Raw genomic sequence first — 22,803 nt, forward strand, 5'->3', positions numbered from 1 at the left:
GATGTAAGGAGGTGAAAGAACAAGCCATGTGTTATTTGGGAGAAGGGCATTCCAGGCAGGCTATCTAGATGTGCAAAGACCCCGAGATAGGAATGCTCCTGGTTTATTGGAAGAGCAACACAGAATTTGGCAGAGGTGTTTGGGAATGAGAGAGATGGAGAGAAGTTAACTTAGATATTGGGGGGTGGATCTCATGGGGTTCAGGAGGCCACTATCAGGACCCAGTGTTTTACTCTGTGTGGGCCGAGTGAAAAGGGGCTATTGCAGAGTTTTGAGTAGAAGAGTGGTATGAGCTGACTGAAGTTGTAACAGGGTGACTCTGGCTACCAAGTGGAAACAGTAAGGGGTGAGGGTGGGGCAGGAATCCATGGGAGAGGTGGTGGTAGTGTGGACCAGTGTAGACGCGGTGGAGGTGGTAAGAAGTGGTTGATTCTAGATATATTTTGAAAGTAAAGCCAACAGCACTTGCTGACACATTGGATGCTGAGTAAGAGAGAAAGGAGTGAGAGATAACTCCAAGGCTTTGGTCTGAACACCTGGAAGGATGGAATGGCCGTTACTGAGTTATGAGTCAGAAAGGGAAACTGCCGTGGAGTGACGACTTAGGGAATGCATTTCTTACCATTGACATGGATCTGTGGGGTGGAAGTCACACATCTACAACACTGCTTCTGCTTTGTGGCATTGTGACGTGATGAGAGGGGTTTAGGGGTTGGGCTGGAGGATTCCTGTGTGCTGTTTACAGCCACCTGAAAGTGGGTGTCTAAGAATGTCCCGCCTGGTCTTTGGATTCAGTGCCATAGTGCCATAAAAAAATTTACTTTCTGGAAACACCATATGCTTTGCTGTTCAGTCCTTCCTTCTCCTAGAGTCCGACTCGTGTGAAGTGTTGCTGATTAGAGTATTGAAAAAACTCTCCCAGGGCATATGTTATATCATTTAGCACCTGAAATCCTTTGAAGAAAATTCACAAAGCCACAGCAGCTCGAAGTATTGTGGATTCAGTAGATAAACTGAGCAGCTTTTTTGGGTCAAGTTCAGAGCTCTAACTGAGGGTGGAGGGAAGTTTAAAAGGAATTAAGTCACTGACTAAAATGCTCAACAGTGACAATCCCCCTTCCCCCTAAAGGTATTATAGGAATTTTATTTCAGTTCCTGTCTCAAAGTCATATACCTGTCATGTGACCGGCCACCCAAGAAACCAGCAGGAAGCATCATCAGATAGTGTGGGGGAGATAGAAATATGACTTTGACTCTAACTCGAAGATGCATTCTTATTCCATATGACTCAGTGAGAGGCCTGGGAATGCTTATAATGAGAACTCCGTATTCTGTACTGAGAAAAATACTCTGTGCGATTTAAAAGCACAGATGTGTGAAAGGGTGTGGGCAGATAAAACAGACAGCCTTTCTCAGCCCTGAGTTATTTAAATCATCTCAAGTGGATCAACAATTCTAAGACAGTTTTTATCCTACTAACCTAGCCACAAAATAAATTAGGTACCTTAAAAAAAAACTTCTTGCCCTGGCCAGGTAGCTCAGATGGTTAGAGCATCGTCCTGATATGCCAAGGTTGCGGATTCCATCCCTGGGAGGGCACGTACAAGAATCAGCCAATGAATGCATAAATAAGTACAACAACATATTGATCTCCCTCTCTCTCTCTTTATTTCTTCCTCTCTCTCTCTAAAATCAATTTAAAATAACCAAAAAAAAGGCTTCTTGAGATCAAAAACTTACTTGACAGAATGCCTCCACAGAGCCTCCTCACAGTAAACAATTAATAAATGCTCACTGGGTAAATATTGAGAATCTTATTGCCATTAAATATTGGGGGATTAAATATTTCAGCCAGATTTTTCTTTGTTAATGAAATTGATACTCAGCCTAAGACATTAAAGGAAAATATGATTTTACTTAGTGAATAATACTTACTAAACACATTCATTTATAAAAATATCATTTTCTTCCCATGGTTCTTTCAACATCGAAAGTACACATTTCCTATTGAGCTTGTGCAGTGGGTTCAGGCTCCGGTAACGGCCCCCCTGGCAGCGGCCAAGAAGCCGTGGGCACACGCCCTCCCAGACAAGCCATTGAAAGCTGCCTCGCCTCAAAGCTAAGGCAGCATTTCACGCAGGCATCTGGGCTCTGGAAGCAATTCCTATGTTATTTTCTTTTAAAAAGCCATCGTTTTAAATGTAATAGAGCTCCGTAGAGAGAGCCACTCGGTCCACTGCAGGCCTTTCAGGAGGGCCTGAAGAACGCCTGTGCCGACAGGTTGCATCCGAGAGCAGAGCGAGGTTCCCCAAAGCTTCCAGGGGGGGATTAGCTCCCGCAGAGTGTAAAGACCACGGTGTAGTCATATTCATTTCAGAGGAAATTAAAAAAAAACCTGGGAATAAATGTCAGACAAGTCTTCCTGCTGCTTTTGCTGCCTCGGCCCATGAAGCTGAGGTAGCAGAATGTGAAACTTGAAGGCAACGCGGGAGTTGCTGGCACGGGAGTGAACTCTGCCTCCGGGAGGCCTGCCTTTTTCTTTTGATTTTAAAGAGCAGAAAGTAATAAGGGACACCTCTGTGTAGTGCTCTTCACCCTCACTATTCCTCCAATAATGAAAAAACTCAGCCCCCGGGGTAAAGAAGCCCTATTTAAGCCTTATTTCCATGAACACTGAGGAGATTACAGTGTAGCTGCATCCAGCAAGAACATCTGCATGCAGGGGCCTATGGGAAGCATCGTGATGGGCTACAAGCACGTAGGCCCCGTCCTCAAGGACTCAGTCTAGGAGAAGGCACATAAGCCCACAACTACAGCACAGAGCGCCATGCAGCTGCCGTGGGAGCTGGCCATAGCAGTGAGCAGAGCTTGGCATGGGGGTGGGGGTGAAGCTCAGGACCAGAGCAGCTGGGAGCAGTCAGGGTTCCAGGCCCCTGTATATAGTGGGAAGCTGGGATTGGCTCCTTACGTAAATCCAGGAACCAGAAGTTACATTTTGTTCCCTCAGTAAGGGCTAGAAAAATGCTAACCTCAAGCCAACAGGCCGAGGAACTGTCCTCGCGCCACTGGGTGAAAATAGAATGTCACGATCTTTGAAGCAGCCCTCCCTGTGGAGTGGTGTGGGCTTGATTTTGTTCCACCTATCGTGGATGGAAACGCTGGGCCAGGAAACTAATACAAAAACTAGTCCAGAAATGGAGAAACCTGTAGGGTCCTAGAAGAAGCAAAGGAGCAGTCACCCCATTGGGATGCCTCTGTGTCTGCACAGGACACCAACAGGTCACTGATGAAAGTGCTTCCACACAGAGAAATGACAGACACACGGAACCGCTGTCATGGGAGGTTTGACCTCTTGGGAGCTGTGGTGTGCTGCCCAGATCTTGCCCTTGGCACAGGGTAGAGGTGCTCATCCCCCCATTCCCAGTAGTGTAGGGGTGACAGCGCTCAGGTGAGTTCGTCTCCAGGAATTACCTTTAGCCTGAGAGCCACTTGACCTCCCTTCCTGTGGAGCCCATGTCTCCTGATGGCCAATGCAGGGGGTATTCGGGACTGTTTCTCCTGTCCCAAAGCAGGTCAGCTCTGAAGGACCTTCCCAGCCAAGACCTACTAATCTTTCTCAGCAGAATCCTCTTCCCACACTCAGCAGGTGTTGATTGAGAGGTGCACTCAATAAAGGTGCACACAAAACTCCAAATGTCGTTTCAGAGTCTGTTTCCCAGGGAACCTGACTTAAGACAGGCACTGCCAGGTTCATATTTCCCATCCAGACCTCTCCACTGAGCCCCAGACTCCTGTCCAACTGTCTGTTCCACATCTTCGCTTGCACAACTCACAGGCACCTCAAACTAAACATGTAAAACTGAAACCACCCTTTTCACTCTGACTAACTGCCCCTCTCCCAGTTCAGCAACTCTCACTCCCACTCATCCAGTTGCTCTCTCTATAAACCGTGACACCTTGCCCTTCCTCGCCCTTCTGTCCAATCAGTTATCGAGGCCTGTCGGTTGTATATTCTTAAATGCATTTCTTTCCCTTCTGCCGCCATCGCCCTGGTCAGCGTCACCGCCAGCTGACCTGGCCTGCACCACTGCAGTGCCACTGCATGGCACATTTTTCCTCTTTTAGTATCACAGCAGCCAAAGTGAAGTTTCATGGATTTGCTTATTTTATCATTTTGGCTTGCTCACTTGTTTTGTTACTAGGTAGTTTGGTTACATAGACCAAAATCCAGAAAGGCTATGGACTTATATAATTCTCCTTCCCAGAGGCAATCAATTGACACACTCATAGGTGCCCTCCCAGACATATTTCTTCCCATTCAAGCATCAAGCCTCCTACTTCCTCTGCCTCTCACTCTGTCCCCTGCCCCTTTTATATAAATAGCAGTATACATTGTTTTGCACCTTATTTTTTCATTTAACAATATAGAGTGATGACCATTTAAAACATAAATCTGATGACTTCACACCCTAGCTTTAATTTTTTTTGGCTCACCATTATTCTCATAGTAAATCTCCAGTTCTTTATTTTTATTTTTTTAAAAAATATATCTTTATTGATTTCAGAGAGAGGAAGGGAGAGGGAAAGAGAGAGAAACATCAATGATGAGAGAGTTGTCATTGATCGGCTGCCTCCTGCACGCCCCCTGCTAGGGATCGAGCCCGGGCATGTGCCCTGACCGGGAATCGAACCTCAATCTCCTGGATCCTAGGTTGATGTTCAACCGCTGAGACACGCCCGGCAGTCTCCAGTTCTTTAATATGATAGCCTTTGGGCCACATATAGTCTTCAGAAATATTTTGCGTGGCTCACATAATGTTTTACAAAATTAGATTCAAACATTATTAGACTGGCCATGCCCTATTTAGTTTGCTACAGACCCCAACATCCTCTGTTGTATGGACTTGCCTCCCATCACTTATTTCTGTTACCTGCTCAGCTCCCACAGGATGAGAATTGCTCTGCCTTCCTCTCCAGCCCCAGCCCCTCTCCCCTTCTTTCTCTGGCCACCTGAGCTGCCTTTTGGTGTCTTCAGTGCCCTGAGCACCTTCTCACCCGCAGACTCTATGGCAAAGCTGCCGGTGTTTCATCTCCTTGCATTGCCTTTTCCTCTTTTACACCTATCTGGTCTGTGTACCCTTCAGGACTCCCATCCAAGGTCACTGCCGTAGGGAAGCCATCGCTCACACCCAGGTTTTGCCATCCTGGATACATGTTTTGCTGGCACCCCTTTCTTTGCTCTCACGGCACTTATCACACTTGTATCAACTGTTATATTATCAATTCTAAAATTCATGCGTTTTTCACACTTTACTCTTTTTGAACCTGGAAGATATCTTACAATGAATGGTGACTTACAATTAATGGTACAACTTGCCATTAATGGAATTTTAGATTTGATAAAACTGAGTAAATGTTTATTTGTAAAAACACCTGTTTACTGTCTGTCTCTCTCACTTGAGTTTAAGTGACATGAGGACAGGGGCTGTGGCTCTCTTGCTCCCCTGTATCCAACGTTCTCATTTTCCAGGGTTTGATGAGTTTATGTTCATCCTTACTATATCCATTAGGGCTTTAAGAGTTTGCCATCTTCCCATGAATCTTCATTGAAGAGATTTTTCCTAGCTTGGCATGTCTTCAGGTAGAAACCACTGCATTCTTGTGGTCCTTTTGTCATCTCTGGGCCTTTTGCAGTTGTCTGCACTGTCCTGAGTTGGGATGAGATGATGTTTTCTGAATTCATTTCTTATTCTCTTTCTGTTAATTCCCTGCAAGTTTTGTTAATGCTTTGATTGTTGTTGCCAATCAGGCTGGTATTTGGAAAGAATAATCTGTGTCCTTTAGGTCCTGCTTTAAAAAATTATACTTTGTGGATCTCTAGGGTCCCAGGGACCCTAAGTGTGTAGGAGCACTGAGGAACAGTTGAGAGATCAGATATAAATGCTTGTTCCTGTTCTCAGTTTTCCTTCTCTCTAAATTACATGCTCATTGTATTCAGTGGGATTGCATTTGTTCACAGGTACAATAAAGCATCATGCCAGAAGTCGAATACGGCAGGCGTTTCTACCTGTATCTCAAAGAAGTATTACATTTGTTTCGGGGTAGAAATAATAAGACAGAAAAATAATTTCATTCCAACCATTCCCACTCTTACTGCCTAAATACTGCTATTACTATCACTAACTCAGAACTCATATATCCCAGGTTATTATAAAAACTGGTCTAAATTTTTCCTTATTACCATTTTGACATTGATCATTAAATGTAACAGAAATTCATTGGCCCACAAATTCTTTAGTTTAATATAAAGATTGTGTGACCATAATAGTATTTGAAAATTAATTTATTAGGTTGCTTTCCAGAAGCATAAGTGGGAAGTCAGAATTTATAACCTGTACTTAGAGTATTATTTGTATTATTTCCCCCCAAAGGCATCATCTCCCTCTTCCCAATGGCGAAGCTTCTGACTTCCTGCTCTCATGCATGTTGATGACATGTTCATCCCACAGTCTTCCCTCCATGCCTCCCTTCCTGTTAGTGGGGCATTTCCCAGCGCGCAGGGGCTCAGTGTTGCCTGAAAACTTGTGGATTTCCCTGTGCTCTGTCTCTTCCGGATTAGTTATGAATGGGCTAAACAAGATGAGTTCTACCCTGATCTCTGACAATGCTGCTGTGTTGTTGTTTTTTTATTTAAAAAGTGCCAAAATAGACTAAAACATTCCTCCTTATTTTTCAATACCTATTTTTAAAACAACAGTCTGTGTGCAAAGATTTTTTTGAACGTCTAAAATGTATGGACAAATTTCATATTAATTATACACTTTTGCCCCAGAAGTTGGAATTATACATAAATATTTATATATAAAAATACATATGTACATAAATCTGTATAATGTATGTGTGTATAGGTATATATTTATTTATATGTACATATGACTTATATGTTTATGTGAAACATATATGTCCATGTGAGATGTACTGGCTATAAAACATCCTTTTTATTTTTGAAACACAACTAGTGAGCAGAGACAGTATAGGATTGTGGTCAGAAACAAATGATCTGGAAGTCAAAAAGCTAAAGCTTCTAGCTCAGCCGTGCCCTTAACTGAATGTGTGACCCTGGGCAAGTTATTGGACTTTCTTGGACCTGAACTGTTTTATTTGTAATAAGAGAGAGTAGGATTAGATTACTGATTCTCAGCCCCAGTTATACATTAGAAGCACTTGGGGAACTTTAAAGAAATGCAGTTGCCCAGACTCTATCAAGTGATTCTGATTTAAGTTTTAAAAAATCTCCCTTGTGAATCTCAGGTACAGTCAGAGTCAAGAACTGCCAACTAGGAAAACTCTAGGCTCTCTCCAGGCCTGTGAGTCTCTTGCTTTATTTTTTCTTCTCAGGATAGGGTAGGTCATGCCAACAGAGCCTTGTTCCTTTTGTTGGATTTGTCTAATTACATGTGGTTATACAGAATGCTCTGATGTGCTTAGTGGCAGCACAGCAACCCCTCTGTGTCCCCACACCTGATGTCTACCTGTCCACTTAAGCACGGAGTCCTTTGCAGTCATGGTCCCCTGCCATTCTCTCTTCATAGTTGAACATGCCTGAGTCTTTGTGCTATGTGTGAACCTCAGCAGTGGTCTGTGGCTAGAAAGGATAAGAGCTCCTAGTTCATGTGTTTCTTCCATGTGGCCTTGAACTAATGGCCAACAGCCATGGTTTACTTCCCATCACTAATATTTTTGCCAACCAACCTTTTCAAATATTTTAGTCTCTAATTTCCTTCTCTTGTCCACTTTATAGTCTTTAATCTTTATGACCCCTGAAATAACCAATAAATACATTTATTGACACAGTAGGTTCTTGAAAAAAAAAGAATAATAGTTTTTAAGCATATTAGGTTCTAATGACTTCTGAAACTGTAGGTTGACTAGTGAATACATGATATATATTATTAACACAATAATGACTTACCAAAAGGGAAACAAATTTCAAGTATATTGTTTCTCTCCTCCAAAATATTTCTTCTATTCTTTCCTCACTCTCACTTTCACCACCCCAATTTAGGGCCACCTTCCTTCATTCTAGTCTCTTTTCCTTCTATAATAATAAGAATTGGCTATTGTTGCCAGTAGGCCCTGTGATGAGTACTTTCATTATCTCATTTAAACCTCATAAAAGGGGGTTTAAAGAGGAGGAAACCAGGGCTCATAGAGCTCAACATCTATTGAGTGGTGACCATAGCATTTACCAAATGCTATCTGTGCATTATCTCACTCAATCTTTTGGGTGACCCATTTTACATTTGACCAAGGACTAAATGTGGATTTCAGTGTTCCATTCCACCTCACCCACTCAACCATATCTGCTGTTACTTTTAGGATTATTACTACCACTATCTTCATTTTGCAGAAGGAGAAACTAAGGCACAGATAAATTAAATAACTTGCCTAAGATCACCAAGCTAATAAAAGGTAGAGTCAGGATTTGAACCTAGGTCTTTCTGATTTCAAAGCCCAATTTGCAAGCACCATACTCATTGCCTCCCATTCTGACTTTATCCATGCCACCCTGCCTGTAAATCATGCCTCACTCAAGTCCTCCCTGAACACTGGTTTTTTTTTCTTGCTATTTCTGCTCAGAAACAGTTTGCACCTATTACCTAGGCCTGAAGTCATTTGTTTATTTCTTTGGACTTTAAAGGTTGATTTAGGTCTTTCCCTCCCTGCCTCCTGCCTTATTCCCACAGTGTCGAGAGCTTGTGTCAGTCTGTCTTGGTCAGTCTGTCTTATCATCTCACCAGTGTGCTGGACCCCTGTCTCCAGGTGTCTTTCATTTCATATTGTTCCCTTCATCTCTTCAGCCAGTTTTTCTTGAATACCTGTGCTGGCAAGGTCTGGTGGAAGGTCTGAATCTACCTTCCCTGCACTGCTCAAGACCACCCTCTCTGGGCAGTCCCCACCGTTCTCTTCCCCTCTCTTCTGTACCTCCCATCTGAACTCCCTCCAAACCTCTGGTGCACTGTGGGGCCTCATTATGGAGTCCTAATGTCTAAAGTCTTAAGTGAACTCTGCGAGGGCAAAGACCATGTACAAACAACCCTGAGCATGTAGTAGTTGCATATTAAATAAGCATTGAATGAGTTATCAATTTTTGATAACAGTGCTTCCCCCCTCAAATCAAATTGTCTGCTGTTATATTAATTCAGAGTTCAGAAAAAACAAAGTTTTAAAATGTTGATTTATAAGAATTGTTTTAAAATGCATGTTATTGTGCTTATTTTAAGGGCTAATAAAACTGATCTTCTAAAACCATGTTGTTCTCCCAGTAAATGTCCCCTCAACGGTAATGGAAGCCATGTGCAGACAAGATGCCCTGCAGCCCTTCAGCAAGAGCAACAAACTCTCCCCGGCCCAGCAGCGCTCTGTCGTTTTCCCACAGACTCCGTGCAGCAGGAACTTCTCTCTCCTGGACAAATCGGGGCCCATCGAGTCAGGATTTAACCAAATCAACGTGAAGAACCAGCGAGTCCTTGCGAGCCCCACGTCCACAAGCCAGCTGCACTCGGAGTTCAGTGACTGGCATCTTTGGAAATGCGGGCAGTGCTTTAAGACTTTCACGCAGAGGATCCTGCTACAGATGCACGTGTGCACGCAGAACCCCGACAGGTAACCCCGACTCTTCCTGCCCCTGGCGTGTTTGGTTAGTGAGCTCCACCGCTTGCCTTCCGAACAGGGGCCAGTCACCTCCTCCAGCCACCCCTGGGGGAAAACCCTGTGATCAGAGGCGTCTGCGTTCTGGAAGGTCAGAGTCCTGTTAGGCCACCGCTTGACTTTATTGTTTAGAAGGGCTGAACACACAGTGGGTATTGAGAGGAATCTGCTCTTGTTTGCATACAGTCCTGTCCAAGCCGAAAGGGGAGCAAAACAGGAGGAACAGTTGTGAATATCAGAGATGGAAAAATGAGGTCAGGATCATTAGAATCCTCTCTGTCTTCCAAAGATAATATAGCTGGCTGCTCGCTGCTGTCACAGGCGTTTCAGGGTTCACCTCCAGTGTGCCGTGGGTATGAACTTAATTAAGTACCAAGAGGTAATGAATTGGAATTTTTTGCTTAGTACTATTTTTCTTCAGAGCATGCAAACTCATAAATCCTGCAAAGCTGTCAAAAGGAAATACCTACTCTACTAGTGATGTGGAGGAAAACAGATGCCACTTATTCAATAAACTAATATCCACACCGAAGAAAAATGTGGACTAGATACCTCAGAGTCAAAGTTGGTTTGAAAGTTTGTCAATAAAGAATTTTATGGCCATGAACTGAGGATGAAATTTAGCTGAACAAGTGAATTAAAATTTCAGGTACTCTGACGAGTGGCATAGTAGATATAATGGAACTATTATTTATGAATCAAAACCGGTTTATTCGACATTCTTGATAGCTGGGAGCGCAAAAGACAAAAATCAAATTAATTCAGAAAGAAAGGGTTGTGTTTTATCTCTTCTTCACGGCTTGTGGAAATTTGATTAACCCCCAAATATCTAAGAATAGCATTGAAAATCACTTTCAATGTAAAAGCAGGAAATAATTTTTAGAAGTAGGAAAAGAGACTAGGAAGCTGGAGTCAAATTATTTTCTTAATTTGGCCGCTGGATTAACTAACCGTAAGCCGCATGGCTCTCCTTGCCTTATAATGTATATCCAGCTCTTGCCTCTCAGCTCTGCAGGATATGACAGTGTACTAGGAAACCCAGCAGGAAGGATGGGGCATGGTGGGCAGGGTGTAGGTCTTCTCTAAAGTAACCATAACCCATTTTAGGGTATACATACACACTTACATGTGTACATGTTTTAATTTCTGCCATTCTCGAAATCACTTGCTTGGCATTAATCATTGCTGTAGCTAATTAATGTTGAAATATTTGCTTTAGGGCTTTTAAGGCAGCTGTGTCCTTACAATCTTTTACTTTCAGTAGGAGAGCCCCCTACCCCCACCCCAGTGAAAATGAGTGCTGTTGGCTTTAGAGGTGGCACAAAAGTTTTGAAAATGTTTCCTTCAATCAGAAAGGATTTTTCTTTTGAAAGTTTGTTTTCTTTGCAAGCATACATATAGCCTCAAGATATATCTATTCAAAGTCTGCAAAGCATTTTAGTAGTTTAGGAGTGACATGATGCATTAAATCTTGTTATTATAAACTTGTTTTTTGCATTGAGTGAGTTCCAGTGGATACATTTGTTATTTGCATAGACCCGTTGTTATAATAACCAAACATGTAAGGTAAAGATGAAATAGTGGTTGAAAGTTTCGGGATTGCAAAGCTTAGCTTTGAGTATGATACAGTAATGACACACTGAATGTCACATAATGAAAATATGTCACGGTGAATTGGAAGAGACCAAAAAGACTGTTTGGACCAGCCCAGTCACACTGAGAAATCTGTGTGTGTAGTATGGTGTAAGTCCTGTGAAGTCTGTCCTGACAGATAATGGTGTCATAACTTGTAACACGTCTATGTAAACCGTCAGAGGAGTGCCTGACAAATTAGGAAACTTATGTGTACAAAATACACTTCCATGAGAGACTTTGGGTCAGTGTTCATTCCAAGATAATTCAGAGTTCTTCGCAAAAATCCAAGTGGCCTGAGACTTCTGACCTGTGCTAGATGCTGATGGGCGTCTCTGACTCGGATGTCCCAGTGTGGTGTGGCCAGGCCTTCCCTCTCCAGATGAGGTCAAGTAATGGGTGTCTGATACCCATGTAGATGGCCAGAGAAGGATCCGATTACTCACGGAGTGGGTTCCTGTGTCTCCCTTTCCTGTGCTTTGTTGGTGACATGAGAGGTGGTCACCATCACTCATAAATAAGTTAAAATTAAGACTTCAAAAAAATGTGTCCCTTTATGGGCAAAGTAATGATGAGGAGATGCTCAAATGACTCCATCACCTCTGAGTTGATTATTGGAGATCAAGGGAACCTAGGAGATGCCCAGTCACTTTGACCCACTAGTTTCATTCTAGAGACATAGTTTGCCTTTAGCACCTGGGATTGGATTAGTGCTTTTCAGTTCCAGAATCTAGGACGTGCTCTCTGTGCAGCAAGTTTGGAGGTAAAAGATCCTCTCCGTATAATTCTTAACCCTGTGGGTGGTAAATAAGAGAAATATACAAAACTAAAATGAAACATCGAATTTGTGCGTGATGGTTGCAAAATTTGGAGCCTTTACTCTTATTATCCGTGTGGAGAATGACAAACGCGGAATGGCCGTGTTTTCTTTCGGGAGTGACCATAAATCCAGGGGCTTTCCGTTGCTGGCCGTTTGTGCCTACTCAGGCATAGACGGTGAAAAAGCTTAGAACTCGCCAGTCAGAAAACCATTGATTTGAAAACTCAAGTGCTTTTATTTTGATAGGAAAATCTCGCTAGAACCAGGGGCAAGAAAGGGGGAATGCAGAAGACAAAGCCAGAAGGTAAACAGGTTAGAGTTTCAAACGGATCCAAATTTGAAACAGGCCCCTGAATCTTAGGTCCAAAAGATTTTTCACTCAACAGACTGAGTATTTAGCCATGAAACCTAAGACATTTCAACCTTCATCAAAGAGACTTTGTGCGTCTATATTTGTGAGTTTTTTCATGTGAGGGACCATCAAAAAAATCTATGTCTCGATATAAAGAAAAGAGATCCAAGGAAACTCAGGGTTGCCAGCATCACCATTTTTTATTTTTGCTGCCGTGTTATTTACATTGAACACCGAAAAAAGATTCACAGTCCCGAGGGTCCAGAGAGTCACGGATTTCTTGATTTTGTTCTGTTACTATTAAACAAACCTCCAGATCTCTTCTTCCTTTTTCCCAGTCAACTGACTTTTCGCCCCCCTCCTAAGTGAATTAAAAGGGAAGAAGCTATTGGAATCTGGACCAACCAGTATTTTATTCATGGACATCATAAATATTTGGGGTTTTGCATAAGCTTATGACCTAGGCCAGGGCAACTTGGCTCACTTTTCTTGAACCAGGAGTTAGAAATCCCTTTCTCTTCTGTTTTTCTGCTCCAGAAACTCTCAACGGTCCCACGGGAGGGATCCAGAAAGGGGTAAGCAAAGCCTTCAATCACAGTGGATTATTTTCTGATGAATACGTTCCCTTTTATTTTCTGCAGAAAGTGTCTTTGTAATGCTTATCTTCACGTTGCATCCTTTCCCTTTTCTCTTTTTTGGTGGTTCGTGTAGTGCAGGGAAAGTGTGCCTTAGCCACCTGGGTGCGCTGTCAGCTGCTCCCATGGGCGTTTTGGTTGTCGTCGTTTGTGTACGGAGGTGTTGTACCAGAAGGGCAGATGACCGTGGAAGGTGCTGTGGGCGGGAGGGCCTGGGCTAATCCATCACCATAGCCGCTTCTGTGGAATGCGTCTCTGCGCTCCTGCTCCCCTGCTCCCCTCCCCGACTGTGAAGGTTATCTTCTTGCTGGCATTCCATGTTTTCCAGGTCCTTGGGCTCTGCACTTTTGCTGCTTTCTGCAATCTTTTCCTCCTTACATGGAGCTAAGGTCATTTCTCACTCCACACAGTCAACAGTGACCTAAGTAGGCTCCCTTTGAAGTCTTGGGGGATTTGCACTTGGGCTGACTAACGGGGCAAGGAGAGGATGTGGCCCCAACTGAACAACTTTTGTCCTGGAGGCTTTCATGCCGTGAAAGAAAAATCAAAGAAGGATTAATAATATTTTAAACCAAACCACACTTACTTTTGTTAAATGTTTCATTCTTTTCCTATGTGTACACCAAACCAATTACAGACTCAAAGTAAACGAACTGCACATTTTACTGGAGGAATCTTTGGCTGAGGAGCTGCCAGTTACAGAGAATGCCAGGAGACGTACAGAATTGTCCCTCTGCTCTCTTTCTGCTTAAATTCTGACCAGCATTGATGTGCACTAACTAAACGGACTCAGGCTTCATCTGTTTTTTAGTTATTTCGTTCTTGAGTATGGAGCACCTTCCAGTTTTTCATGAAGCTTGACATTTCTGTGGAAATGAGCCACACAAGATTGTTTGAATTAAAATTAATCAAAATTAAGTAAAATAACACTTTGAGTTTCTCAGTCGCCCTAGATACTTTTCCAGTGGCCAGTGGACTTGAACAGGGTAGATACAGAACATTTCTGTCACTGGACAACACTGCTGGTAACATTTCCAACACTCAATCAGTAAGAGAGCCCTAAGCTGCTTCCGTTTGTGAGATGTTTTGCCTTTGTGGGGAATGCTTGTTGCATTTGTTTTGAGAATAATAAAGTGCTGTCTGTGTTTGATGGCTTAGGAAGAATCAAAGTGCATTAGAAAGGAGATTCTCATTCAGTTGTGCAATGACACAAGGCTCCGGAAGGAGTAAAGCTGAACGCAGCAATGACAATGTCACTCCTCCCCTGCTGCTTCTGGTATGACTCACCAAAGGGGGTCAGGACTTTGGAGGTGAGCTTGATGTATCCCAAAGTTTAATACATTAAGTCTTACCTTTTGGCTAGACCTTTGAAAAGTTCATGGGAATGTTAGTCATCAGAATAAGAAACTGAGTAATGGCAATTAGTTCTGTGTCCCCAACCCCCCCCCCATGCCCCCGCAGTAAATCAAGAGGTGAGGCGCCAGGGCATGCTCATTGAAACGTGCACACAGGGTCTTGACTGCTGTGGTCAGTTGTCCCTAAAGAAGTTAATGATATTTGAGATTCCACAGCAGTGAGGATGTGTTCTAGTCCCTGCTCTTGGGCTTGAGGATTTCATTCTGTCTTGAATGTCCACCTCCATCCTTAGATGAAACCCTAGGACATAACCAATGTTAAAATTACTTTTTGATCATTTCCTTTTATTCGTTTTTTTAAAAAAATATTGACAATCCAGGAAAAGAAGGAACTGTGTGAACTGGCTGTATAACTTCTGTGCTTTCTTAGGGCTAATTTCTGTACATTTCTAGGCCGAGAGAGACAATCTATTTTTGTACTGGCAAGCAGAATGCACACTTTAGTTCTGGATTCTAAATAAAGTCAGCTTCTGCAAAGGCGAACGTGACCTGATGGTTTAAAATCTTATCCTTCAAGAAGAAAAGGCAATTACTTTGTTTTTTGAGATCAACTGTAATAAGGGTCAATCCTACATTTTGGTACTAGGTTTTCTTGTTGCTCTGATTCACAACTGTTTACCAAATAAGTTTAAATGGTACACACACACACACACGTATGCACACGCACGCAACCATGGAAAGCTCTATGTACAGGGAACTGGCTAGTACACAGGATGGCAGGTGGCGATCATATTGTTGATGTTGTCTCTTGTGAGGCTGTGTCTTGGACAGATCACAGGGGGCACACATCTGAATGCAGGAACAGAGCATGACCCCATGCAGGAGAGCGTCTGGTTCAGTCCATCCCCCTTCCCAGAGAGGTGAGAGGTGAAAAAGTACAGTCAGGGAAGTTGAGTGACTTGTCCAAGTCCCACAGCTGATTGGGGTCAGAGACTGAAGTAGGACTCGCCTCTCCTATTTTCCCTGTTCTAGACCTTTCCATTCAGTCAAGCTAAATTCTTCAATGTTTTAAAAGCTGTGACATAGGTCACTGGATACCTAGCCAACATCTCTCCGGCAGGCGCTGGGTAGAGGTGATGTGTTGGAATCCTGTTTGCATTTCATCAGTATTACCTTGATATAAGAATTCAACCGAAGCCTCTCTGTGGCCATTTCTGCTCTTCCACATGTAAATCTTTGTGACCATTAACATAAAAAGGATGGATTGACTTCTGGCTGGGGGACATAAATCACCCCAACTTTTGACAGCAGAGTTAGAAAAAAAAAGAAAAGATTAATTGGTTTTGTTTCCTGGCTTATTGTTTATTGTGATAGCTATTAAAAATAGATAACCAGAGGCTAATAAATGTTAATGGTCCCTTCACCATTAGAAAAATCAATTGTCAGTGAATATAGCATATATTAATGTATTATTTTGTTTATAATCTCCAAGAACATTTAAAAATTTACCCATGAGAGAGTGATTTCTTGAAACTCTTTAAAGTTAATGGTTACAACAAAGAATAGATTTGGCAGGAGGACATTTTCATCTACATATAATTTTAATGGCTTTCAAAGCAGTATTTTATAATTATAATAAAATGCATGTGCAGTTTGTCAAGATTGATAAACTCCTTATCAAGGACTCTTACATATTTCTTTGAAACCTGTTTGAGAGCAGTTAAATAGATTTCTAAGTGTAAGTAATTAAAATTGTATAGTATTGAGTTATTGATCAATCCTGGACTATTAATCAAGCTAAAAAATTCTACAATCAGTACTCAGCGTGCTGAAGTCTGGTAAAATAATAGTATTTGTGTTCAGTGAGGCAAGTAGCCACAATTAAGCACTTCGCGTGACAAATGAGAGGGTACACTTTATTTTGCACTTAATTGAATTGTTGTACATGCTCGGCCACCATTGTCTCCTAGCTCTGTGTTTTGGTTTCTGGTCATCAGAGCTTGTATGTTTGTTAAAGGGAGAGCAGTTAAGTCCATTTCTCGGGTGGCTTTCTAAATGCAGCCAGAGATGCCTGGGCTGCAAACCAGGGCTTCGTGAGTGCTGTTAATATCCCTCATGACAGATTCTTAATTTTCCTAACAAAAATTTTGATAAACAAATTGGAGCCCTGTCGAAGAATGACATGAAATAGCTTCAAAGAGGGAAAACTGCCCAGGTTTTATATCACTCTGCAGATTTTGCTTAAGTAAGCAGAAGAACTTCTGTGGAAAAGATAGAATTTTAATCTATTATATGAAAACCAAAAATTGATTTAATTCTCACGAGCTGGAAAGAATGTTCTCTGATCATCTTGCTAATTATCAGGTATTTGTCACCACTTCCTTGCATTTGTTGTGCATCGCAGTCACCCTTCTGCAGGCACAGTGACATCCTGTCATTCCTGTGTTGCTATAAATCACCGCTTCTACCAGATTAAACTGGGGAGCTGACGTTCAAGAAAAAGGCCCAATGGATAAATATTATTCGGGGGCCAGAGGAGAGTAAGGAGAAGTCAGGGTTTATTTTTCAAAGAAACAAATCTGGGCACATACCTGTGTTCGCCTGTGCGATGTCAGACGACTCCAAGTTGAGGTTGTGCTAGAGACAGATCGTGAGACAGTGGAGTACTTATTAAAACACTGCTGACTTGCCTGCGTGTTTTCCTGGCACTTAGAATAAGGCCCACATGCCCTAGAGCAACCTTGGCATCAAGAGCTTATTTCCTATGAGGACAGTTTATCCTCAGTTTTCTGAACCGACAGAGATAATAAGGACCACTTTCCCTGCCCCAGAGGATGATTGTAAAGATTAAACTAGATAAGTGACTTTAAACCCTTTTGAAAAGTTAAAAGTGCCATGGAATTATGAGAGACAATTACATATTTTCTCTTGTAACATTCTGGTTAATCAAGTCTGCACTCTCCATGCTCCCAAAACACATTATTATTTGCCCAGGGGAGGGGATAGAAACAAGAAAATAGGGGTTCTTGAAACGGTAGAGTTAATACCTGAAAAAAAATCATCGTTTGGGAATTAATGTCTCAGCGGTTCTTTGAATTTTGTTCCTGTGGCAACAAGTCAGGTAATGGGAACCTAGAGGCTGAAGTTCTCTGCAAAACAGAAAATGTCACCCCAAAGCTGTGGCCTTTGCCTCCTGCTGCTTGCCGCTGACCGCCAGGGGCAGTAGTGACCAGGCGGCCTCTCTCTGTGTTTCAGACCTTACCAGTGCGGCCACTGCTCCCAGTCCTTCTCCCAGCCTTCAGAACTGAGGAACCACGTGGTCACGCACTCCAGCGACCGGCCTTTCAAGTGCGGCTACTGTGGCCGTGCCTTTGCCGGGGCCACCACCCTCAACAACCACATCCGCACCCACACTGGAGAGAAGCCCTTCAAGTAAGTAGCGGGGAACCTGTCGCCCGCCTGGTTCCCAGCCCTTTCCGAGAGCGCGACAGGCGGGTCGGCGCGGCCGGCGCGGCCGGCTGGTGAAGGCTGCTTGGAAGGTCAGTGGCCGGGCTGCAAAACGACCTACTTGCTTAGTGGCTCGCATTTGGAAAATAGAGTCAGGAAACCAGTACATTGACCCTCGCTCGAGCTGTTCAGCCTTGGACCAAGACAATCTGGGTCTGCTTTCTCATCAGTAAAACAAGGAAGTAGGAGTAACTCAGGTTGATTCTTTCTGGTTCCTAAGGATCCTTGCTTCTAGCATTGGGGCTAGGAGCTCAGTTCTGGCCTACATCTTATGGCCATCAGCAGGCCCCACGACCATCAGCAGGGTGCCCACAGTTTTGGCCGTCTCTTGAGGAACTTGAACCCTGTAGGATTCTGGTGAACTATTTCCTTCTCTTTTCCTGTGCGTTAAAGATGTTTGACTCTGTTATAGTAGCCAACTTACAATTTTCAGTGTGCCTTTTGGATCAGAATTACCACATTGGTTAAAAAAAGAAAAACAAAACACAGGGCACGTCTAAGTTCTTGAAGATTCAAATTCAGGGAATGTAAAAAGAAGGGGAACTGAATTCCAAGGGCTTTGGCCGAGTGAGAGAGTGTGTTTCTAGATATAGCACAATCATGAAAGCGGTGGACATCTGAGTCATGCAAGATGGCCTGTTCACTCACTCATTCATGAATGTGCTCATTCATTCAGCAAATATTTGCTGAGCGCCTTCTTTTGTACTAGGCACCCTTTGAGGCACAAGAGATACAAAGGTGAATGAGACTAGCCCCCCGGTCTTTGAAGACCTCATAGTTTTTGGGGAAGCCCAGTTGATAAACAAGTATTAACCACATAGGGTGAATGGTGCAGAAGTGACCTGCGGTAGACTTCAGAACTGAGGAACCAGGTATCTCAGGGTAGCACAGAAGTGGAGTAATCAATGCTGTCTACGGGAGATGATGTCTGACCACATTTTTCTAAATTTTATTTTTCAATTGCAGTTCACATTCATTATTATTTTGTGTTAGTTTCAGGTGTACAGCATAGTGGTTAGATAATCATATACTTTACAAAGTGATCCCCTGATATTTCAAGTTCCCATCTGACACCATAGTTATTACAAGATTGTTGACTGTATTCCCTATGCTGTACTTTACATCCCCATGGCTGTTATGTAACTACCCATTTGCACTGCTTAATCTCTTCACCTTTTCCACCCAGCCCCCCAGCCCCCTTCCCCTCTGGCAACCATCAGTTTGTTCTCTGCATCTGAGTCTGTTTCTGTTTTGTTTCTAAGATGTGTTTTGAAGGATAAGTAGGGGTTTTCTAGCCATACAAAGGAAAGTGGCATTTCTTGTAGTCCAGACAGCGTATGGAAGGCTTGGGAATGTGAAATAGTGTGTGTGACGGGTCGGTCATCTCAGAGCAGTTGCTACTGTGTAATGGGCTCTTTTCTGTTCAAGCTCTTACATCTCTCTTTACTCACTTACGCTACTGGTTAAGAAGGAAATAAAAAGGGCACAGATGTATAGCTTATTTACCTTCTGTCGGACAAGATCAAGCAAGAAAGGAAATTATTCGGGCAGCAGGAAACTAATCCCCTTGCTCAGTGTCAGCCAAGGAGTCTTCCTGCACTCGCATTTCCCGTGAGTCCCTGCTGGACCGCCAGGCCTGAGTCGCCGCGGTGCTCAGCCTAAGGCCAGGCTCAGCTCGGGGCAGCAGCATCCTGTTCCGCCAGCAGGGGGAGGGGCCCCTAAAAGGCTGCCATCTTCACTCACCTCCCCATGTGTTCGTTACCTTTACTCATGATTCCTGTTGCCATTGTGGCTTAATTGAATAAATATGAAACTACTTAATAAAAATAGTTTTAATTTTCGTCTTTGTACATGGTTGCTGCTTATTACTGCATAAAGGCATCTGGCTAAGGGGACTGGGTGGATTCTAAAATCGAGCCCACATTAATGCCAGCAAGCTGTGATCTCTGGGTCTGAGACAGCTCAGAGGGGCTGCTTCTTTTAATTCTCCCTAAGGACCAGATGGGTTAGCACAGCCCTAGAGTTCCCTATGGCAGGTGTTTGAGTCCTGCAAGGTGGACTTTGTCATTGCCCTCAGGCCTGACACTCAGAGGGGTCACAGATTCTGGCTTCCTGCCTGCGCTGGATGTGGAAGGTGACAGTGGCACCTCTCCCCAAGAGCCTTTGAGCAAGAGAGCTTTTTAAAATTATTCATTTATTTATGTATTTATGTCTGTATGTATTTATTTGGTTTATTTTTGAAACTATTACAAATGTCGCCTGTTGTTCCCCCCATGCCCACCTCCACCCAGCCCCCACCAACCCTCCCCTGGCCTTCACCACTCCATTGTTTGTGTCCATGGGCTATGCATATATGTTCTAAGAGAGCTTTTTAAAAGAGACGCAGGACTGACAATCCTTCTGGCCCAGTATATTAGAGAGGGCAGCCAGACGGACACAGTGCCGGGAATCAGATTGATTTTTATCTTGTTGCTGTGTAAATAGATTTTAGTAATTAATTGAAGAGGTTTCAGGGTCAAAATGGGAAATAGATTTCTATTAATGTTAAGGTGTTACTTATGTGTAACCTCGTTGACTCCACTCAATTTTTTTTCTTTAACGTCCTGTTTTTGTCATGTTTCCAATAGAGTTGCCATTTTAACTTACTTTAATTCATCAGATTACTATTTTGAAGGGCTTTAGCAATTTTATCTTCTTCCTTTCTAAAACTATGCTTTTGTGACCATAACCTGATTTCATCTGAGGGTGGGGCAAACAACCAGAGTTGGTTGGATTAGATTCTGTGAGCATGTTTTAGTTCATTCTGCTCCTGCTCTTATTAAGATTAGCCACATGCTGTAGGGATTTTTTTTTTTTTTAATATATCTTTATTGATTTCAGAGAGAGGAAAGGAGATGGAGAGAGAGATAGAAACATCAATGATGAGAGAGTCATTGATTGGCTGCCTCCTGCACGCCTACTGGGGATGTAGCCTGAAACCCAGGCATGTGCCCAGACCGGGAATTGAACTGCTATTTCCTAGATTATAGGTTGATGCTCGACCGCTGAGCCACACCAGCCGGGCTGTAGGGATTTTTTTTTTAACTTATCAAATATATATTCCTGGAGGAGAACTGAGTGTACGCTTATTTTATAAGTGCAAGATTTTAACGTTTTCTAGGAAGTGGAAAGCCAAACCCTTCAGTGTATACAAACAGATCGGTCAGGATTGAACTATCCCAGGGGAGTTTTGGGAATCTTCCAACCACAGCTCATGGATATCCAGCCCAAGGACATTTGTAAATATTATGAAGATGTCCTTTTACAAGCTTATAAAACAAACATTCAGAAAAACTTTTGTTGCAGATTAGTCAATAAAATGAGTTTCACCACAACAGTTAATTTTACTGCTTCAACTAATGGGTATTGGCTTAAACAATGCTGCAAAGAAGGAAAAGAATCTTGTAAAAGATGCACAACCCTAAACTATCCTCTTTGGGCCACTTCCAAATAGATGCCCCAAATGTCTCAGTCCCCAAATTGTTCCACCCACCCAGGGCCCAGGAGGTCCTTCACAGAATTCTCAGGGGCCAGGCCATATTGAACCTACCATATCTTTCCAACCTCTAAAATCTTCTGCGGAGACACAGTTTTTGAAGGCAGATCAAGATTATTGCCATCCAGAGAAGGCTGGAGAAGGTTTGGCATTCAGAGAGCAGTCACATTCCAGGCTTTAATCCCAGTCTGATTGGCTGAACTCCCACCGAAAGCCTCCATCCCCTATGCTTTAGGTAGATCACAGGCCTGTCAGCAGCTGATGTGGCTGTAGACTTAGAATTTCTAAGGTAAAGGAGCACATAGGAAAAATACACATCAAGGATCATATTAAAGGTCTTGGCTTTCAGTTTGTACTGTGAGACCAGGAGTCCTGGGGAATGAGGAACAAAAGCGAAACATCATTTCATTTAATAGCAGTTATCAAGCACTTCATTGAAAAAAGGGAAGGAAGGAAGGAGGGAGGGAAGGAAGGGAGGAAGGGAGGAAGGGAGGAAGGGAGGAAGGGAGGAAGGGAGGGAAGGAAGGAAGGAGTCTAAAACTTATTCTTTGCAATGAGAAACCCTTTCTCCTTTCCTATTACTAAACGCAGTCTTTCAAGATTTCAGGGAGGCTCCTCTGCCTGGAAGGATCCAAGTGAGCTGTTTCATGCCTGGCTCTGTGCCTGGGAAGACCAGGACTTTCCCTAGGAGAGGTTCTTCTCTTCTTCTGTTAGAAGCAGGGGAAAATACTCATCACTACATTTTTGCCTTAAGTAAAGACAGTTTGGCTCAGCATAAAAAAAAAAAATCAAAGGGTATTCCAGAGAACATCTAATACTTTAATAAGATCAAGGCAAAATCAAAGCAAATTTAAAAAGCACATCAGTAAAGATGCATTGAGAGCATCATATGTATGAAGCCCTGTGCAGTTTGGTTCAATTCATAAAGTATTTTTTGACAGGTTCTAGAGGCACAGAAAGTAACAGAACTTGACATTATTTTGCATCTCTGTCAATTTCAGATGGTAATTGTTAAACTCCCTGTACCTATAATCCAGTCAACCATCACAGTAAGTAAAGAATGACCTCAAATCTAAAAAGAAATCAAGTCTAATTAAGACACCCATACTGGTAGGAAGTTGGGGACTTTCCCTTTGCTGAAATATTTGGACGACTTCCCACTTCACTGTTCCTGCGACCAAGGCGGTGATGTCATCACAATGAAGAGGACCCTGTGTGCAAGGGCATTGCTTTGCTCCCAGCTCACTACTGCATCT

At 43.0% G+C, this 22,803-nt stretch overlaps 1 protein-coding gene across 1 annotated transcript in view; it reads left to right on the forward strand.

Annotated features, from left to right (window-relative positions):
• The window catches only part of PRDM6 (PR/SET domain 6), a 95,676-nt gene that overhangs the window by 69,646 nt on the left and 3,227 nt on the right, over positions 1-22,803 (forward strand). The window contains exons 5-6 of the mRNA XM_087815089.1: positions 9,327-9,666; positions 17,761-17,937. Coding sequence (XP_087671215.1) covers positions 9,327-9,666; positions 17,761-17,937 — 517 coding nt within the window. The remainder of the gene's footprint in view (positions 1-9,326; positions 9,667-17,760; positions 17,938-22,803) is intronic.

The sequence above is a fragment of the Miniopterus natalensis genome, chromosome 3 (assembly GCF_054644295.1).
Source record: "Miniopterus natalensis isolate mMinNat1 chromosome 3, mMinNat1.hap1, whole genome shotgun sequence".
NCBI lineage: Eukaryota > Metazoa > Chordata > Mammalia > Chiroptera > Miniopteridae > Miniopterus > Miniopterus natalensis.